General features: G+C 36.7%; 3 protein-coding genes across 6 annotated transcripts in view; 2 read left to right on the top strand and 1 right to left on the bottom strand.

Moving 5' to 3' along the window:
* Positions 1-2,412, bottom strand: part of LOC105273690 (synaptotagmin 1) — a 15,379-nt gene extending 12,967 nt beyond the window's left edge. For all 3 annotated transcript variants that reach the window (XM_011316277.1, XM_011316273.1, XM_011316278.1), the window contains exon 1: positions 2,342-2,412. The gene's annotated coding sequence lies outside the window, so the exon portion shown is untranslated. The remainder of the gene's footprint in view (positions 1-2,341) is intronic.
* A 52-nt stretch (positions 2,413-2,464) lies between these two features.
* Acat1 (Acetyl-CoA acetyltransferase 1) lies at positions 2,465-5,104 on the top strand. Its single transcript, XM_011316264.1, has 8 exons — positions 2,465-2,599; positions 2,727-2,873; positions 2,947-3,061; positions 3,140-3,333; positions 3,482-3,772; positions 4,036-4,224; positions 4,398-4,555; positions 4,835-5,104. The coding sequence occupies exons 1-8, from the start codon at positions 2,573-2,575 to the stop codon at positions 4,953-4,955; spliced, it is 1,242 nt and encodes a 413-aa protein (XP_011314566.1). The 5' UTR covers positions 2,465-2,572; the 3' UTR covers positions 4,956-5,104.
* Positions 5,105-5,282: 178 nt separating this feature from the next.
* The window catches only part of bdg (bedraggled), a 28,931-nt gene continuing 14,389 nt past the window's right edge, over positions 5,283-19,824 (top strand). For both annotated transcript variants that reach the window (XM_011316268.1, XM_011316267.1), the window contains exons 1-3: positions 5,283-6,917; positions 11,559-12,465; positions 13,864-15,000. In XM_011316268.1, the coding sequence (XP_011314570.1) occupies positions 11,585-12,465; positions 13,864-15,000 (2,018 nt within the window). In that variant the 5' untranslated portion in view covers positions 5,283-6,917; positions 11,559-11,584. The remainder of the gene's footprint in view (positions 6,918-11,558; positions 12,466-13,863; positions 15,001-19,824) is intronic.

Raw genomic sequence — 19,824 nt, 5'->3', positions numbered from 1 at the left:
TATTATTATTATTAGTATTATTATTATATTTATTTTTATGATTCAGCTTCTGGGGGATGATAGGGATTCCCGTGGTTTCTTCGATAGATGTCTTCGGAGCAGCTGATCAATTTGTTTTTCTTTTAAATTATTTAAAGATTCTATGGTTTTTTTTGCGAGGGCAGGAATTTTTTTGTAAATTTACTGTACATGGGAACAAATTTAGGGGATTTGGAAAAATCTGAAGGCGAAGCGCGTGTGGCCGAGGGCTGACGGACACTGGCCTTGACACTATAACTTAGGGATTATTTTTTATTATGCTATGTAATTATTCTTTTATTTTTTCTTGTATAATAACAGAGTTCTCAGTTTGCTGATACTTTCTGATAATTCTGAAATCCACGATTTTCATTTGATTCTCTTAATTATTTAAACAATCCCAAGGACTTAGATAAAAATTGGATTAAAAATCAATTCAACGATAGCCGATTTTGCGGGAGTGGAAATTTTTATTCCATTTTTTTATTTCAACTCTCAATTAATTAGGGGAGGAGTTACTAATTTTTTAATGGCGGGCGGACCGTTGGCGATTTGTTATTCCCCCGGGAGTTGCTCAGGACTTTTCGATCTAGAATTCCATCCCCACTTTTAGGTTGAAGTTTGGACGTTGGGTTTTAGGACAACCGGTATTATTTCCTCCTAAAATGAAAATTCTCCTTAATAATTAATAATCTCCTTAATAATTCTCCTCAAGAAAACTGTAGCATCCGATTCTTCTCGCTTTATCTTCTCACTTTTCCATTCGTATAATTAAACGATCCAAAATAACATATCATCACACGTCAATTACTCATCCCATGTTCAATACGAATGGATTTTAAATCGTCATTTATGAGCGGTCGCTTAGCAGCTGTCATTTATCGATTAAATATTCTTGAAATTGAATATTCCACTCTGGGGAGTTGAACGACACGTAAAAAATCGGTTCCACTGATTGGTCAAATCTCGATAAAAATTTCTACGACTTCTTAATTATTATTCATGGAGGAATTGATCGATCTCGACTCTCCCAAGTGCCAGGGTAAATCGATGATTAAATCTCACGCCGATCGCCCCATTTTGGACAGCTCCTTGCCTTATGTAAGCGAAATTCAGTTTCTTTCATATTCTTATCAAAATATATACGTAATTACACCATTGATTGGAGATTCCAGTGTACAGTCATCTCATTACCCATGACCTGGTGCCCATCGAGCGACCGGTAACGCCACCGATCATCAAAATACTTCGATCAGAAAATCGGTAATTGGTAATGAATATAATAAAAATATCCGCTTAAAAAAAAATCTAGGTGTAACGAAAATGCCACCATTTTATTGCCACATAGATAAGTTTATAGAAATGATTATAAATATATAAATGAAACGAATTGTTAATGAGAAATAAAGAAAAATATTTTTGAATTATTATTGAAAAAATCGCATATATCAGATAAATTAGGTGGTGAGCCATTCAGACCTCGAGAATTTTCCCGGAATAAAAAATGTCGATAAATTTTACTGTGCACCATCTGTGTCTTATCTGCATTGTCAACAATAAAAATTATTTACGGAACTCGAGTAATAATAGAAACAACTTAAAAATCGGCTCGGCCATGTCTACTAGTAATAAAAATCTATGTAATCTCGAATCAACATCGGAGAGATGTGCGTGTTCAATAACAGATTGTCAACATTGATTTGTCTTTTTCAGGATTGAAACACCTCTGAGGAAGTCCCCGGAGTCTAAATCATCAAGCCGATTAGCAAAACGTCGCTCTCCATCGCGCAAATGTAATTAATAATAATTAAAACAATCCACTAACAACTCATGGCTACTCTCCACACAAACAATCTAATGGAAACCACGAGGATACGACATGCATCAAAAATCGTTATCTCACCGTTTTTTTAAATAACATAATCAATACAGTTGATGACGCCACATGATACACCAATTGAAATAAAAATCCGTCAGATCTTGTCATAATAAAAAAATGTTAAAACAAAAATTAAATTGAAAATTGATTTTAAAAAATTGAATACCTCAGAATTTATTTTTGCTGCAATGAAAATCCCCTGGACGGAAACAATTTTACCAATCAATTCATAGAATCAAAAACTTGAGTTTTAATTTTTCAACTCTCGCGCTGAATACGATAGCATAGGTACGCGTGCGCGGGTGCATCACGTGCCCGCGGCCATCTTATAGTGGTAAAATTGAATTTCCAGTTAACAATCGTCAACAATTGTGATAATTAGAAGTTCTTCAACGGCGAAGGAGGCTTTTTAATTTATTTCTGAGTGATTATAAAAAAATTTACCACTTGTTTCTGAAGTTTTCAGTGCTGAGGAGTTTTAAATTTCGATTTTTTCACTGCATTGAAGATGTGGAACATCTCAACCAATCAGAGACCTTTTCGGGGTCAACGGCACCATATGACCAGTTTTCTGCGCCGAATGACCTTTGATAATAGATAATAAATTCTGTGTAAAATATATTCAGCTCCACATGTTCAGGGGGCGATAGTACGAATTTTGAAGGACTTGCAGTCATGCTGTTGCTAACTAGAGCAGCTAAGGTATTTTTAGATCTTGAAATAAAAATGAGACGATGATTAGGATCAAAATTCGAATTGTTGGGAGTAAACAGAACGAGTGAAACGATTGTTGATCTCATCAGTGTAATTTCTGTGTTAATTGTTTCAGAGTTGTGCGGCGAAATACAGGACTTACAGCACCAAAGTCAACCTCAACGAGGTCGTCATCGTCAGTGCCACCAGGACTCCCATTGGATCCTTCCTGGGATCATTATCGTCGCTTTCAGCGAGTAGACTAGGATCTGCAGCGATTCAGGTAACACCAAGACAAGAGCAATGATTTATCGTGAAGATCAGTTTAAATGAAACAATTGTAATTTAATTTTTAGGCGGCTATTGAACGTGCTGGTATTTCCAAAGACACAATCAATGAAGTTTACATGGGAAATGTGTGCCCAGCTGGTTTGGGACAGGCACCAGCCAGACAAGCTACAATATTTGCTGGTAATTTCACAATAAAATCAGTCATACATTGATTTCGATGAAGATAATTTAGGTTACGATTTCCATTTTTTATTTCAGGCCTTCCCAAATCTACAATTTGCACAACAGTGAACAAAGTATGCGCCAGCGGAATGAAAACCGTGATGCTGGCATCTCAATCATTGCAATGTGGACACCAAGAAGTCATCATAGCCGGTGGCATGGAATCAATGTCCAATGTGCCCTATTACATGAAACGTGGGGTCACTCCTTATGGAGGTGTCACTCTCGAGGTAATATCCACCTGAAAAATGCTTGAAATTTCTCAAATCCCCTATTTCATTTCTCAAATCCCCTATCTTTCATGCCCTATTAAATACCAAAACGGCATTATTATTTTAATGGGAATGAAAATAATGAATTGAAAATGAACCAATGCAGGATGGAATTGTCTTCGATGGATTGACCGACGTTTATAATAAATTTCATATGGGCAACTGCGCAGAAAATACTGCCAAGACGTATAAAATATCTCGAGAGCAACAGGACGAATTTGCGCTCAGCAGCTACAGACGCAGTGCAGCTGCATGGGATAGTAGAGCCTTTCAGGATGAAATAGTCCCAGTAAATGTTCCTCAGAAGAAGGGAAAGCCTGATTTAGTTGTTTCTGAAGACGAGGAGTACAGGAAAGTGAATTTTGAGAAATTCAGTGCACTGAAGCCAGCCTTCCAGGTACATTCGAGCGATGGGAAATAAAAAATAGGAGATTCTTTCTATTTTTACGGCTTTTGCACAGAAAATAGGAAGATTTTTATTTTCATGGAATAATAGTTGATGTGGCCCTATTATCTGAAACTTAAATTTGAAATTAGAATTCCAAACTAATTTACATTTCCAATGAAAACATAAATATTCAGTACTAGAATTTCCAGAGCTTAAGATTAATTAAAAATTCAAATAATCAAAATTCAGATATTCATAATGCTGATTTTCAGAGAGAGAATGGCACAGTAACTGCAGGAAATGCATCGACCCTGAACGATGGAGCTGCTGCCCTGATTCTGACGACAGCAGGTGCCGCCCAGAAGTTGAATTTAAAACCACTGGCGAGAGTTGTTGGATTCCAAGATGCTGAGACTGATCCCATTGATTTTCCAATTGCTCCAGCCCTCGCTATTCCCCCTGTACGTATCCATAAAATTCCCCGATGAGGGGACTAATCAAGTATAGAATATTGTATCTCCATGAGATTCAAAGATATTCTGCTAAAACTCGATCAGGTCACTTGGGACATTATAGATTTTTGGGACTTATTCAACTGACAGTCCTTGTAAAATTCCTTGCTTTAATTCTCCAGCTGCTCCAAAAAACAAATGTGAAGAAGGAAGACGTGGCGTTATGGGAGATCAATGAAGCCTTCAGTGTTGTTGTTCTGGCAAATCAGAAAATTTTGGATTTGGATCCAACCAAAGTTAACGTTCACGGCGGTGGAGTTTCCCTCGGTCACCCCATTGGGTAAATACTCCTCAAATTTTAATTATCCAATTCTAACAATTCATTTTACGAGTGTGAAAAGCATTCTTAATAATACTTTAAACAAAAATAAAATATTCGTTACAATATTTTGATATAATCATATGAATTCCAGTCGATTCAATTAAATCTTTTAATCATTATTAATTTATAATATTAATTAATAAATATCCAGTAATGAGTTTATTTTAATGAGATTAAAATTGACTCAATTGAACAACCATTGAAAAAAAAATATTAATAATTAATTTTTCACTGTAGAATGTCAGGAGCAAGAATAGTCGTCCACCTGGTGCACGCCCTGAAACCAGGGCAAAAGGGAGTCGCCGCAATTTGCAATGGTGGAGGTGGTGCCTCTTCCATAATGATTGAAAAACTGTAAGTCCATTGGAAACCCCCAGACTGTTGAAACTATCGGAAGTTGCTCGAGAGATCATGTTATTTTTCTAAAATTGTACATTGCAATAATTCTCGTCTTGATCTCCAATTTTATACATTTTACGAAAAAATAAAAGCTATTTTTCTCTGAAAGTCTCGTAGACGCGTAATTTCACCGATTCCTCCACCAGAAATCTGCAGAATAAATATTCCTGACCTGATTATCCACCTGGTATAGATTTCCTGATTAACTTCAACAAACTGAAAATAGAAAGAAGAGTTATCAAGTTTTAAAAACCAAGAGGCGTTTACCCAAATCCCACAGGTTGCATCCAGTCTCATCACCACCGAGGTTGACACTATTCACCAAGAATCCTTGTTCACTTTGTGATGTACTAAAAGAAACATTACAGTCTCGATTCTCTGGGCGCTATCAGTTGGAACAAATTGACATAACAGCAGCAGAAAACCAAGTTTACCATCAGCTTTATCAATACCAAATTCCAGTGCTCTTCCTCGAGGGCCAATACTTGTGCAAACATCGATTGAACGTTCAACTTCTAGAAAAGAAACTGGAGGAAATCGAGTGCAGATGCTGAGGCCATTGTATTTTGCCCTTGAAAAATGGATAATAACGAGGGCATTGTGAGATCCTCTTGAAAAAATTCGTACAAAGGCTCTAACGAAAAAAAAATCTTCTATTCACATTCGTAGCAATTAGCTCGATGCTTTTTGTACTCTGTTTCAATGGATTGTGCGTTAATGCACAATTTGTTGGGTAATTATCAATATACTTGTATTTTCTTGGTTTGTCTTGAGAGGAGAATGTCGATGGATCAATTCTCGGTCTTTGAATTGATATTCTGAAAATCCTTGCAGGTAGAATATAATATTAACAGTCCAAAATTGTATTAATAATTTATTAATTTTCATAAAAATTGTAAACTATAATCAAACAATCATAATTTATATTTTTAATCCCATAATTTACGATATGATTTCTGTAATTACCAATTTCTCAATTCCACCCTTAAAAAAATAAATGACAAATATCACAATTTGAAAATGTTAATAGACCCTTACAATCCCCTAATTAAAATCTTTTCCTCGTGGATTAAAAAATGTTAACAACTATTTAAACAGCTTTAAATCGGTAGAAAAAATACATGTTTAAAAAAATTTCGTCCAGAAGATGACGGAATTCGATTTCCACTTGTTCCACACCAGGTGTACAACAAAGACAGAGATGATCCAAACGCGTAGAATGAGAGATTCAAGGACACATAAAAGTCTCAGGACCCGACGCCAATGGGGACTACAGGTCGGCCCATTGGATCCTCTCACCTCCCCTCAAACGAAAAACCCATCTCACCGCAATGTACTGTAGACCTCTCTCTTGCTTTCCCCTGGTCTGGTCACCTCAACACAACAATAAACCCACCATCAGAGCCAGCCTTACACACGCAACGATTCCATCTCACTCCACCAGCCGATTCTCACACTATTCTGTTTCAACATTCGTCGTACCCTAGGCCTCGACGTCAATCGGTGAATGTACGCCTTCAAAAGTGCTCAGTTCTTCTTCAGTACTGCCATGGTCTAGCCAACCAACTCACTTACCCATCTTAATCCCCATTTTAAAGACCACCTGGCCCCAAATCGTGCCGATTTTTCACCGATTTTATTCATTTTACCCTGACCACTCCACCAAACTTCAGAAGAGACTCAATGCTCTCCAGTTTTACCTGCACTCCTGAAGTAAAAGGATCGGTTTTTCATTCCGTCAATGAAACATTTGAATTTATTGAGGTGAAACTTGAGTTCGCGGGTGCTGTGAGTGATTTTAGTGTTATTATTTGGTAATTCAGGATCGGCAAGTGATTCAGGATGAGTGGAGAGAACTCCAGAGAGAACTGAAGAGTCTTCGAGTTCGATGTGAAGATCGTCTTTTAAGGAATACCTGGAGGTAAGGGTTTTTCAGTTATGGGCGATCGGTTTTGGGATTGTGATGCGTTCGATTGGGGTGAGAGATAAATCGGTATCGGGGATGACCTAGGGTTATCATCTTCGGGTTATTATCTGATGGTGAACCTCTTGAGATGTGTTAGAGGAGTCTACGAAGGTCGCCGGAAATTTCAAGGGAAATTTCCAGTTACCGGGGAAAATTGACGATTGAGAGTTCTTTTTGAGTTCTGAGTGAAATCGGGATTTTTTTTTACGAAATAATTTTTTCTCTTTGTTCTAAACTCACTGGGAACTCGATTCAGCAGTCAAGTGGTTAAGTGAGTTGATTTTTAATGTTCCTACATCCCGGCATTTATCTGGACAACCAGTGGTTTCAAGAAAAAATGTGAGAAGACATTTTTCGTCGGAAATTTAAAGAGCCACAAAAATGTTCCTTAGGGTTTTCATGATAACTTCACAGTTTTCCAGATAATTGGAAAATTGTGGAAAATTGTGGAAAATTGTAAATTTCAATTGCATCGATTTAGCACCTCGCTACGAACTTAATTAAAAAAAAAATATTGTTATTCAAAAACACATTAGTGGCTATATTAAATGTCCAGGAACTAATTTAACCAAACGAAAATATTAGAAACATTCTGAAGAAAAGTAAAAAGCGATTCATTCTCCACTAAGAGTTCAACCAGAAAATCCGATATATATTCATTCCTCTGACTTTCTTCTCTCCTTTCATCTCAATAAACGGTGGAGTAAACTCAAGTATCTCCTGCAATTGAATTCTCCGTAATGTCCGAGTACATAGATATGTCGGGTCAAATGGGGTGAAGTGTCTGGCAAAATATGAAAAAAAAGAGAGACGACTAGAATGATGAATACATCGTCGCACATACTCAGCAAGGTGAGGATTTTTTATTAGTTTTCAACGTTCAGGAAATGATAAAGAGTTGAAAAACATGAGGGCCTTATCTCCAAGAGCAACTCCATTTTTTTCCTTAATATTAGTTTCCTCTGGTTGGCCTTTAGCAAAGACACCGAAGCCTTATCAAAATGGGTGGATGAGGTCGGTGACTCGATGTGATTGGACAAAGCTTATAAATTTGCGTATTGACACTAAAAAAATAACAACAATTCCACAACAAATTCAGGTCAACTCGGTATTTTTAAAATCCATTTGTCCCCTGATGAGACTTTAAAGAGGAATCTAAAGACAATTTCAATGAAATAGACTTTAAATGGAAAATCTAGACAGCTGTACCAGGAATTACATTCAAATATTCAATATTCAATTTAATGCCATGCGGTAATTGTCGATTTAATTCAGTACTGGAAATTGTGGCAATTATGGAAATTATAGCAATTATGGGGAAATCATTCAATCTTCTATTTTTATTCTCTATTTTCATTGCATTCATTGGAATCAACATAATCGTTATCATCAGTTGTTGATATCGACAACGTACGGATGTAATTCCATTTACAACGGGTTGAAGCCATGAGTCACTCCAAGCCCATGAAAAAATCAATGTTGCGGGTAAGACTCGTTACATTCAACCACCACCATGCAAATGTCTCGGTGAAAATTCCTTGTTAAAAACCACAGAGATCATTATATTTTCAAAATTTTTCCCTTCCATTTAGACCTAAACTCAAACTCAGGAATTAGCTAATTCGTTAATGAAGAATTGTCCAGATATTTCCCATGACTTTATTAAGAATTTAAAATATTTTTCATACACAGAGGAAAGGAATTATTCTAATAAATTAAAATAAAAATTGACTTCAAGGAAATATATAATATATATATTATAGGATAATTTACTCTGAAATTGTGGATTTTCTTGTTATTGGGAAATTGCGGTGGTGAAAGTAATTATTTTTCAGAGTCTCGCAAAATTTTATGATTCAACTTGTTCATGGATTGGAATCCTATACGACTTGTCGTGATTAGATATGAAATAATTTCTAGGAGGGGGTGATACCTGTTCTCAGTGAATCATGAGAGAAATGTTTGGTTTCTGGAGATCCGGTTGCTCGGCCCCATCGAGTAACGGTGGATATATTCCATTATCCCAGGGTAGAATATTATTCAATGAATTATTCAGTCATCATTCTGGAGGCTTCGTAATGTTATTGTGGCATGAATTCCCCGGCGATGAGAGAAAAAGAGAGCATTTCCATTTGGTGATTGTCCAGGGGACAGTGTCAATCAGTTAATCCATGAGTCATAGATCAACACTCGAGTTTTTTCGCTACATAAAGTACATTACAAAATATTTCTCATCATTACAAAATGACTCCTGACTCCTGACGGATTTAGTCAAGTAAAAATACCAATCAAGTACAAATTCTGGATGGAACTAAGAAATTCGAGTTGTCGAAAATTGAAAGAAGGGAGAAAGAATCATGAATTAAAAATGTGCGATGATAAAAATGTCATAATCTTCATGACTTGAATCGAGCACTTGAGTCAAATCTCTATATCAGAGTCATTTTTCAGTGATAAGGTCATTTAATCAGGAAAAGTAGTTAAGCTTGAGCTAGAGTTGACGGAAGAGGTGCAAAACTACAAATTTACGAAACGAATGACTGAGAATGAACCTAGTCTAAGATTACTCCATAGTGACCGACTTCGGAGCGTCTAAAACTGTCATGAAGATAAAAGGAGAAGAAATAACAAAAAGAGGGCAGCGTAAATACTGACTGCAGCCAAATGACTCGCCGAGGCACTTCTATCAGGTCATTTATTCCAATCCAAAGCTATCGGTGTACGTTCTCTTGGTTGAATGTGAGTGTAAATATAGATGGAAACATCTATGAGACTTTTTCCATTGGATCTTTCAGAGCATTAACACTTGGAAAATAGATGAGACTTCTAACGTCAGAGGGAATTAAATTTAAATAAACGCCCCATGCATTCTACACTCAATTTCCCACTGAAATATTGGGGGCACGTGTCTATTATTTTCATCTATAATTTTTTAAATAGAAACTAAAATCTTGCGTAAATCCTAAAATTTTTCTATTGCTTCCAAATTCCATTACGTTAATTTTAGTATTTATAGAATCCTTCAAGTAATTAGTTTTATTTATTTAATCTATCATTTATTGATATGCATTGTAGTTAAAATAATTCGGAATATGCATCAATAATTATTATTTATTATTATTATTCATTGTTTTAAAAAATTGTTTCAATTCACTGATAAATTGATCTTTCATTTTTAAAATTCTTGAAAAACTAATTAATCGCATAGGTCTCGTGCTCATTAATTTCCCTTTAACATCTTTTTTTTAATCAAGTAACTGTTCCTGAAAATAAGAAATCTTCTCTCTCTGTACGTAATTAACTGGTGTTCGTGCGCTGAAAATAATTTCTAAGTAATAGAAATTCGAGATTAAACAAAATTTCAATAAAGGCGATAAATTACTTGCTGATGTGAAATGAAATTCTTCATCGATTGAGTGGATTGTTGAATAATTCTGTTGAATTATGAAAATAAAAATTCGAAGGCAGTTGATTAAAAAATTATTTACTCAGTGCAGAATTTTTTTATCAATGTGTGTCCATTGTGAACTCTTCCACACATTCTCAATTGGATTATCGACGAGATGCTAATGGGTCGTAAGTGTGTTTGATTGCTTGTTCTGTCAATACAGAGTGGATACTAGTTTCTTCTGCCGGAGCAATTGGTGATTCACAAAATTGTTCCCTCAAAAAATCCCTAATAATTATTATAAAATGCATACAACTCCCCAAAACCCGTGGAATATTTATAAACTCAACATAAAAAATATATTTTACAAACTTCAGTGAAAGCAATACAAAATTTCTAGTACTTACACATGTCCTTGATGATATATCATCTCTCGTGGGATGAGCCGTGCTTCGTTTTAATATTTTGTGAATACATTCATTAAAAATTAATTAACTCCACTTATGTCTGGATTTCTGAGAGATATCTGGCTGTCGGCTCGAAGCTTCGGTAAGACAAAGCAAAAACCATTATATTATCCAAAAATAATGATTTGCGGTCTAAACAAATAATTTTTTAGTTCTGCACTTTTGTGGAGTTGCGTCTTATTGTTGCTATACAATTATGTAATTAAAAATTGTCCGAGCAATTGATTTCTTCAAGATTTCTGTTGAGTTTTTTTGAGCGATTTTATTACTAGGATTAATACTTTCCTTGAATCCTCGGGTAATTTGTGTCCAACGGTACATCCTTTATCCTGAAAATAAAAGCCGCACCTATAAACCTTTCGTGATGCGATCTCTACTCTGGTCACCAGGTCGCTGTAACACTTAGAAAATTCATAGAGCTGGATGTAGAACAGATGAGTCTTACCCTAGAATATCGCTGCCAGGGAAACTAGTGCCAATATTTTCTCCCACGTTTTCCATCTCGATAGCATTCCATTTTCGATGAAATTACTCAGATTAAATTCAATACCAGATGATCCCACTCCCATTAATCTACCGATCATTCACCGATTCACAAGTTTGTAGTCGTTCTAACACCGAAATTTATTAATAAAATAAAGGCAATTAAATGAATTTCATTGAAGAATTTGTTTTCCCAATGTAGGAACTTACAATAAAAAAAAATGAAAATTGCTACAATTATTGATTTTTCTGTTTCAGTCATCCAGAAAAATCGAAATCGCAAGATGTCGACGAAGGTTCCCGACGACGAGGACCTGATCGACCTGGAAGGAGGCATTCACGTCTCGAGGACGTCAATTCCCGACGCAACAGCTGAGGAGCAGGAGCACCTCCTGGACGTGTGCCCACCGAAACTGGAGCAGAAGTTGTCATTAACTCGTGAGCACAAATTAGTGCGGGAATACTGTGACAACGGGGACATCCTGGTGACGCTCGGACACGACCAGGTGATGCCCAGTCGAAAGAGAATCGACGTGGTGTCATCAGAGACAATCAAGAGAGTTCGAGACATCACGAAGAACCTGGAGCCAGTGATAGCCCCAGACACTCCCGACTCCAGTGATCAATCCACTGACGAGTGTTTGGAGGAATCAGTTGAAGCTCAAGCCATCAGTGCCTTTGATTTTTTATCAGAAATAGACGACAACGAGGAAGAATTCAATGCAAAGAGTGGAGACTCCAACGGAGATGATTCAGAAAATGACATAAGACCACTGAATCCACACCCCCCGGATCACTCCATCAAGACCCCCGGGAGTTTTCATGATGTTGACATCAGCAATAAAGAGATAGACTGCACTGATGAGATTCCAGTGATAAAAACCAGAGGACTCGAAACCTCCGAGTTCGATAATTTAGGGTTTGACGTGTCTCCACCTTTTAAAAGACCTCGTTTTGATTTTTCACTCGGTGAGAGACCGAAGTCTGTGGGTTTTGGGGTCAACGAGATGAGACACAGTGGAAAGAGAAAAAAGCACAGGATTGAGAGGAATTCGTGGAGTGCCGGTGGGAGAGAGGATGACTCCTGCCTCGTCGAGAGATCTACGAGCTTCGATATCGATTATTCGTGTCAACCCTCCACTTCTGGAGTCGTCCGGACCATTTGGTGAGTTTATACCTTTCATTTTTTTAATTTACAAAAGTCCTGACTTGAAATTTTCCAGAATCTTCCCCTGAGTCTCAAAGTCTTAACAATTACCTATTTTTCTATCCCCAATCGTTCATGATTTTTCGATATTCGATTTAATAAACGTCGTCTCTCTCAACGTAATAAATCAGAGAATAAAATCGGTTTGGGTGGATTGATTAAGTGTGGGAACTTACGTCTACTTTTTTTATTAATGCATGCAAATGTCATCAAGCATTTTGCGTGGGTCTTTTAGTTATCCACACTTCAGTGATTTTTATTGTTTCATTTTATTCAATATATTTGGTTTTTTAAAATGAATGATAGCGTGGTGTGCTGTGGATGTTACCGTTGATTCTCGGAATGCAAAAGAAACACTCGTTTATGATCGAGTGTAACTGCCCCTCGTTGGTGATGCATACGGATTCCAAGTTAAAGTCAAGGATCATAAAATCAGTACGAACGTAACTTTTTGCGGGTTTAAAGTGCTTTTAGCCAATACCGCAATCCTAACGGACATGAAATGAGTCGTGATAAGTCACGGGGGAAGACCTCATCATAATTAAATCAATTGGTTTTTTAAAAATCTTGTCTGATGTAACACGCTGTTTACTCGTTGAAGAATTACTGAAGCTGCAAATATAGAAGGAACAGGATTAGGGAGGATATAGGATTGACTAAAATAAATACAGAAATTACGGGAGAATAGAAAAGAATTAAATTACAGAATTGTGGAATCAAATATTTTCTTGAATTGAATTGCAAGTTATGGTGTTGAGGATTTATAAAAATTCTCGTCCTCTAATTATAAAATTTAATAAAATCTTTAATTATATTTAATTTAATAAAATCTATTTATAAAATTCCCGTACTTTCAATAATAATTTGTGTGCCACTGCATATTTTCTCAGCTTGAAAAAATCCAGAATTAGAATAGGAGATTATGAACGTGCCACCTGGAGCGAACGTTACTCTAGCATTCAGGTGCTTTCCCTGTTTGAACATTGGCACGTGGTCAATAGCGTAAAGACATTAGCATCTACCCTGACTGTATTTAGACTCGAATACACGCCACAGGAAGTGGAAGTACGCACTGAAACATTCTGGATATCACCTCAGGCACGCGCTGTTGTCTTAGGACCTCGAGGAGAGACTATGGGGGATCTTAAATAGTTGCACGTGGCCGGAAATGATTTTTTAAAAATATTGAACGATTCCAAAAATCCCCTTCACTCTCCCCCATTACTTTTTAGTAGTTGCATTAAAAATTCAGTGAAATTTCATTTTTCACCTTGAATTGAATGAATTTTTCACTCCTCACCGATTTATTTATTTTGAAATTTATTCATACTTTATCCAATGAATTTTAAATTTCAGCCGAACGGAGATTCCGTCATCCTCATCATCAGAGAGTTCAGATGTGGATTGGTCGTGGGTGGGGGAGGTGGAGCACCACGTTGAATTTTTAAATTCATGCCAAAGGGATGGTTCGTCATCATCGGAGTGTTCGGATGTCGATTGGTCCTGGATTGAGGAGCTGAAACACAAGCGGTGCCCGTCGAAGTCCTCCACCCTCCACCCACCACCTGCTGATAATTCCACCCCCTCAAAACTCACTCACTCAACTCACCACTCACCACCCCCCGGAAATCTCACCCCTTCCCCTTCACCCTCCAACTCCCTCTCAGACTTTCCCCCAAATTTCCCTTCAAAATCCTCAACTCCCCACCCATCACTCCCCGAAAATTCCACCCCCTCCCTCCATACGGTCACCACTGGAATTTCCCCTGGCACTCGCCAAGAGAACGTTCACATGGAGGGACACGATTTATTGCGCATGCGCACAACAAGTCTGTGCAAGTCCCTCTCAAATGTCAGTGTCGCGATGTCCGTCGAGGCGACGGGCAAGTCCTCACCTAGTGCCACAAACGCACAACAAACCGATGACACTGTTCAAGATGCCACATCGATGACAACAACAACAACAACAATCGATGACGAGTCACAAATACCGAGTGATAACAGTGATATTCAAATATCCCGCGGTGTCATTGAAAATTCACCCGCCAATTCATGGGTGCGCGCGTCAATGCGAAGATTGAGACACCTCAGGCTTCCAGAGGCTGACAGAGCAAGAAGACCACCACCAGTATCAATTACCAGTGATTCAGTGATCAGTGAGTCTTCTGGAATAATCTCAGCACCAAATTCGTTGCCAGATATTGCTTTAATTGCACCGGAGATTCTCGCTGCGCACACTAATGGCACGAGCTCGTCTAATGTTTTGAGGCCATCGAGTGCTCCTGTTGTCCGAAATTCATCGGGCATTGTTACACCGAGGAGAGGACGGAGGACTAACAGGTCCAGGACAGCTAGTGGGGAGAGGAACAGGAGGCTCAGTGCTAGTGGATCTTCCTCCAGGGATAATTCGATTAACAGTGGTAGTGCTAGTGCTTCCGTTAGTCCTGTGTCCAGGTCGCCCCAGCATCCCACCTCCAGCAATTTGAGCAGAAGGTAGGAATTTTCTGAGGTTCATTTTGGTTTAGTGTAGTCCTTGAAAATTATTGTAGAAGTGGAATCGCCAGAGGCTTTAATAACAGTAATGGGGAATTTTTGGATAATTTCAAAATTGAGACGAGTTCAGTCTAAATTTCATTCACACCAGAAAATCAGGGAAATTCAATGAATTTTTCAATATTAGTTGATCAGAAAAATCATTAGTTTTCGATGAAATGTGTCATAATGTGATCATTGAAATTCTCCCATTTTTTGGAATTGAAGAAAAAGAAAGAACAGCAGTAAAAATTGTAGATAGCTTTCAACAGTTGAACGATTTCAGTGACTTGAATGCCTGACAACGAAATCCTCGACAGCGCATGCAAGACGCAACCCTGACGAATTAAATAGCAATCGTACAAAAAATTCAATACGTGGGAGGAATTCACTCCCCATCGCGTTATACAATCTCATAAGTCTAAAACAAGCTAGATTAACGGTTCATTTAAACTCGTTATCTGTATGATACTCAGGCCTCTCGTAATCATCTGCGGTTTAGCTCGACTCCATTTTACCTGGAATTACTATCGCAAATTCATCGATAACCATTTCGTGTACATGAGACAATAGACACCTCATTCATTGAAAATATTTATTATTCATCAGTTTTGTCATTGATAATTTTTTTATTTAAGTTTTACCGGGAAAATCCGGTAGGCGGAAAAAATATCCCCGGAAAAAATAGCCCACACACCCAAAACGTGTTAAAACCCACCCAATTTGATAGACCATCGAAAAATTAGAGTCCCTGAACAAATAGACAACGAAAAAAATAATTAAATTAAAAAATAATTAAATTGAGCGAGTTTTAACAACTTTGAATATGTGGGATATTTTTTCCCTGGGATATTTTTTCCGGGATTCGGAAAATCCGACGATAAAATTCAATTGATCGATTCTCGATTGAAAAATGAATTCCCAGTAGATTTATTTTTTAACATAAAAATGATCTATCATTCTGTGATTTCATCTTCAAAAATCAAAGAAGTACAATGTCCATTCGTTTTCACTTGAATCGTAATATAGTATTTATTTTCTCTCAATGAAAAATCGCGAAAACTTAAAAGGATGTGTTTACGTGGAGAATAACCGGCTCATGAACTGCTCACCGTGCGAACTGCTCCTTCTGCCCTTTTACGGAGTTGCTAATATAAATATTATTGGAGTTGTGGGCGATTCGTCCGATGTTTTCGGTTATCATACGATACGTTGTCTTTCCTTTCTCGTCATGAAAAAAATAACATTCAAGGCGAGAATTGAATCAGTCATGATATTTGGAGTTATCAATCTCACGTCAAGATCAATATATATCAATATTTCCATTACAATTGCGAATCACAATGTGAAGTTAAAAAATTGATGTGAAAATATCAAGAAATATATCGACAGGTCATAAAAAATGATCCGTTAATAATTTTCTTCTAGTTTTTCTCATGTAATTTTGTTGGAAAATTGAAACATTGAAGTGTCTTCGGTAAAATACTTGAGTCGACTTATCCGGGGAAATAATACAGTTTATTTCTGAATGTTTCGGGCTTTTCCCACGTTCGAATATTTATTTTGATCGTAATTTTTTACAAGCAATGTTTTAAAATGGACATTTCACACGGAAAATAATTCTTCAGTCGCCAGTGAATTTTTCTCTCTGTCTAGACTTCTTCAATAATTTCCATGGAGCTGCGTTTTTATTTATTTATTAAAATTGAATGAATAAAAAAATGCAGCTCAGCCTTGGATGCGCTTAATGGCTCCTGGTATATCTTATTTCCTCTTTCTGTCGGCGAATTTTTTGTACACACGAATGAACCACCAAATTTCACGGTTGGTGGAGCTGGTAAGATTCTCGGAAGATTCTTTGTTGAAAGGATCTATAACGAAAGTAGTCGGTGTCACGAGACAGATCAGTTTCCAAGGAAATTGACGGGCTGTACGTCACTTCCGGTTTTCAATGTTCAACGTACGATTAATTGGCCGATTAATTTATTAAACTTTCGTCTATACAGCTCGCGCTATTTTCCCTTGGCATGTTAATCCTCTCGTTATCAATTTCAATAAAATAAAAAGGGCAATACACTCACTAAACTCTCTCGCATTCCCCCCTTTTTTCATTTTTCTATTTAAAAAAACATCAAAATTGCGAATCCACTTCAAAATTAATAGCCATTTTATCTTTCTTTATCACAATTTCATTTTTTGTTCAACAATTTTTCCAATAATTTACATAAAGTTCATTCTTAAAATAGCGAATATTTTATTCTAGTTTTCTCTGAATTTATAATGCGAAATTAAAAATTTTCTGGAACAACAGATGAAAGCAGAAAAATCCGAGTGAATTGCCCTGCGAAAATTGAATAGAAGTTTTATGAGATTTTCTATGCAAAATGAAAAATTGAGAAATTGAGAAATGGGGGAGGGGTTGGGGGAGGGGATGGGGGAGGGGGAGGGAGCACTGCAAAATTGTTTTGTAAGTGTATAATGGAATATTCATGGAAGAAGTCGATAAATCGGTGGTTGGCGTGAATGTAGAGAACGGAAGTCGGTTAAGGGTCAGGGTGAGATGGCCAAATGCGATTCCAGGACTGGACAATCACGAAGGGCCGAATTAAATCCATTGCTGACCAACACCCACAACAAACCATTGCCTCCATCACTACCTTGCATGTGTACACATTACACCTGAGAACTCCAGGTATTGATTATTTCCCAGCTGCTAGTGAATTCCACTGGACAGCACCAACTCGTACACAGAAAACCCATTTTTTACCATCAGAAATAATTCCTCGACTCTAGGCACTCGTGATCCGAATATCTTATCCATAAATTAAATCAGATCTCGCGTGATTAGGCATTTCATTATTTTTGTAATTAAGGAATCCTGCGGAATTTCAGAGAAATTGACGTCTGGAGGAGAAAATATTTTGAATTTATTTAATAATTTATTGAGTTGTCGATAAATTTGTAAATTTAATGAATGAGACTGACTGAATTGAAGACTTTATCATTTTCTTCATAAAATTTCTTTTTTAAATCACTTATCAAATTCCCAATACATTAATTAAACAAATGTTAACATTAAATTACTTTATTTGTGAAACAATTCGTTCTGAAAAACAGAGTGAAGTAACTTTTCCTTTTGTTAAACTAAAAAATTGGTTACCTAGGTGCGGACAGTTAGAAGGATCTAAAATAGTTATTGAGAGTACTAGTCGCTGGTAGTAACGGTGAAGAATCAGGAGCGAAGAACCGGTGGGAAATGGAGGCGATACACTAGTTTCATTTAAATCGTAGAAAAAAAAAACCGTCGAAGAATAAAAATTCCCCAAGCTCGTTTCTTCATCATAGAAAACTCCTCGAAAGTAATTACCGTGGGTTCATCCGTGTCGAACGTGCGCGGAAATAGTTTCAGCTTGTGTTTCCTAGCCTGGGGATCAACCCGGAACAATACCGGTTTATCACTGCACCTCGTCTTCGAGGACGACTACCTGTTAATGGATAGCGCATGAGTTTTCTGGATTACATTTTTTTTTATCTAACAGAGCATTGTCATACCGTGGGAACACCCCATCCTTCCGCATTATCTGTCAAATGAGCTTTCCTGTACTGAGAAAAAAAATTACTCTTGAAGATGATGTGCTTGACGCAAGAAAATATTCACTTATCAATTTCGAAAATCGATTAATTCCCTCCAAAAAAAATTTTAATTTTATTTTAATTTTAATTTTCTCAAATCCAGAAATGAATCCCAATATAATAAGAATAATATATATAATATAATATACATAATATAATATACATATATAAATATATATTATAAATTATTGTTATTATTATATCATTATTTATTATTAATTAGATTATAATTTTCGAAGGCCAGATGTTTGTTGTGGGAAAATTAATTTTCATGATAAAGAAAAATGTCGAAAGAGAATTTTCTGTTTTTGGGTTGCATTGTTAGAAAATCATTTAAGTTTCACGGATTGTTGACCCGTAAGTGGATTTTGAAAGAAGAAAATAGTCAAGTTTTTTCGAAAACTCAATGACTTTTTCGATTTTCAAAAGCAGAAATTAATGGTTTTGTAATTACAATAATCTCAGCAACATAATTTTCAATTCCGCGGAAAGATGAACACAAAAATTCAAGTTTTGAGTTTCTCTTTCTCTGTTTCCACGGGAAACGCGGGTATTATGCGCCGGAAGTCACCTAACAATCAGACTTTTACAGCTGTTCGTTAAAACCAGGTGAGAGTCAACGATTCGTGATGCATATGCTGTATTTCGTCATGTTCACCCTTGCCCATCGACATACCCAGGAAAATACGCAGAGTTTGTAATTTATCGCGGAACCGCGGAAAATTCACCCGAAGACTTGAAAATACGAAAATAATACACTCCTATCAGGAAACTCGATACGAGTTTTCAGTGACAACCAATAAATTTATTGAATTTATATCAGACGAGAACGAACGCGCGCTACAGCGCGCTGTAATTATAAAAATCGCGATTAAAAATTGTTAACTTAAATGAGTTCCAAATTCAAATTAGCCGCCTCAGATGACTGAACCAATGAGGAATAAGTGTAATAGAGTTTCGAGATATTGATAGTCTCGATGTTTATCCTTTTTAGGACAGGAATAAAAAATGTTAATTTAAATGAGTTCCAAATTCAAATTAGCCGCCTCAGATGACGGAACCAATGAGGAATAAGCGTGACAGAGTTTCGAGATATCGATAGTCTCGATGTTTGTCCTTTTTAGAATAGGACTTTTTAGGACAGGAATAAAA

This window comes from Fopius arisanus, unplaced genomic scaffold, assembly GCF_000806365.1.
Source record: "Fopius arisanus strain USDA-PBARC FA_bdor unplaced genomic scaffold, ASM80636v1 scaffold00006, whole genome shotgun sequence".
Lineage (NCBI taxonomy): Eukaryota > Metazoa > Arthropoda > Insecta > Hymenoptera > Braconidae > Fopius > Fopius arisanus.
Note: the sequence above shows the minus strand (reverse complement) of the source record. Positions and strands in the feature narration are given on the sequence as shown.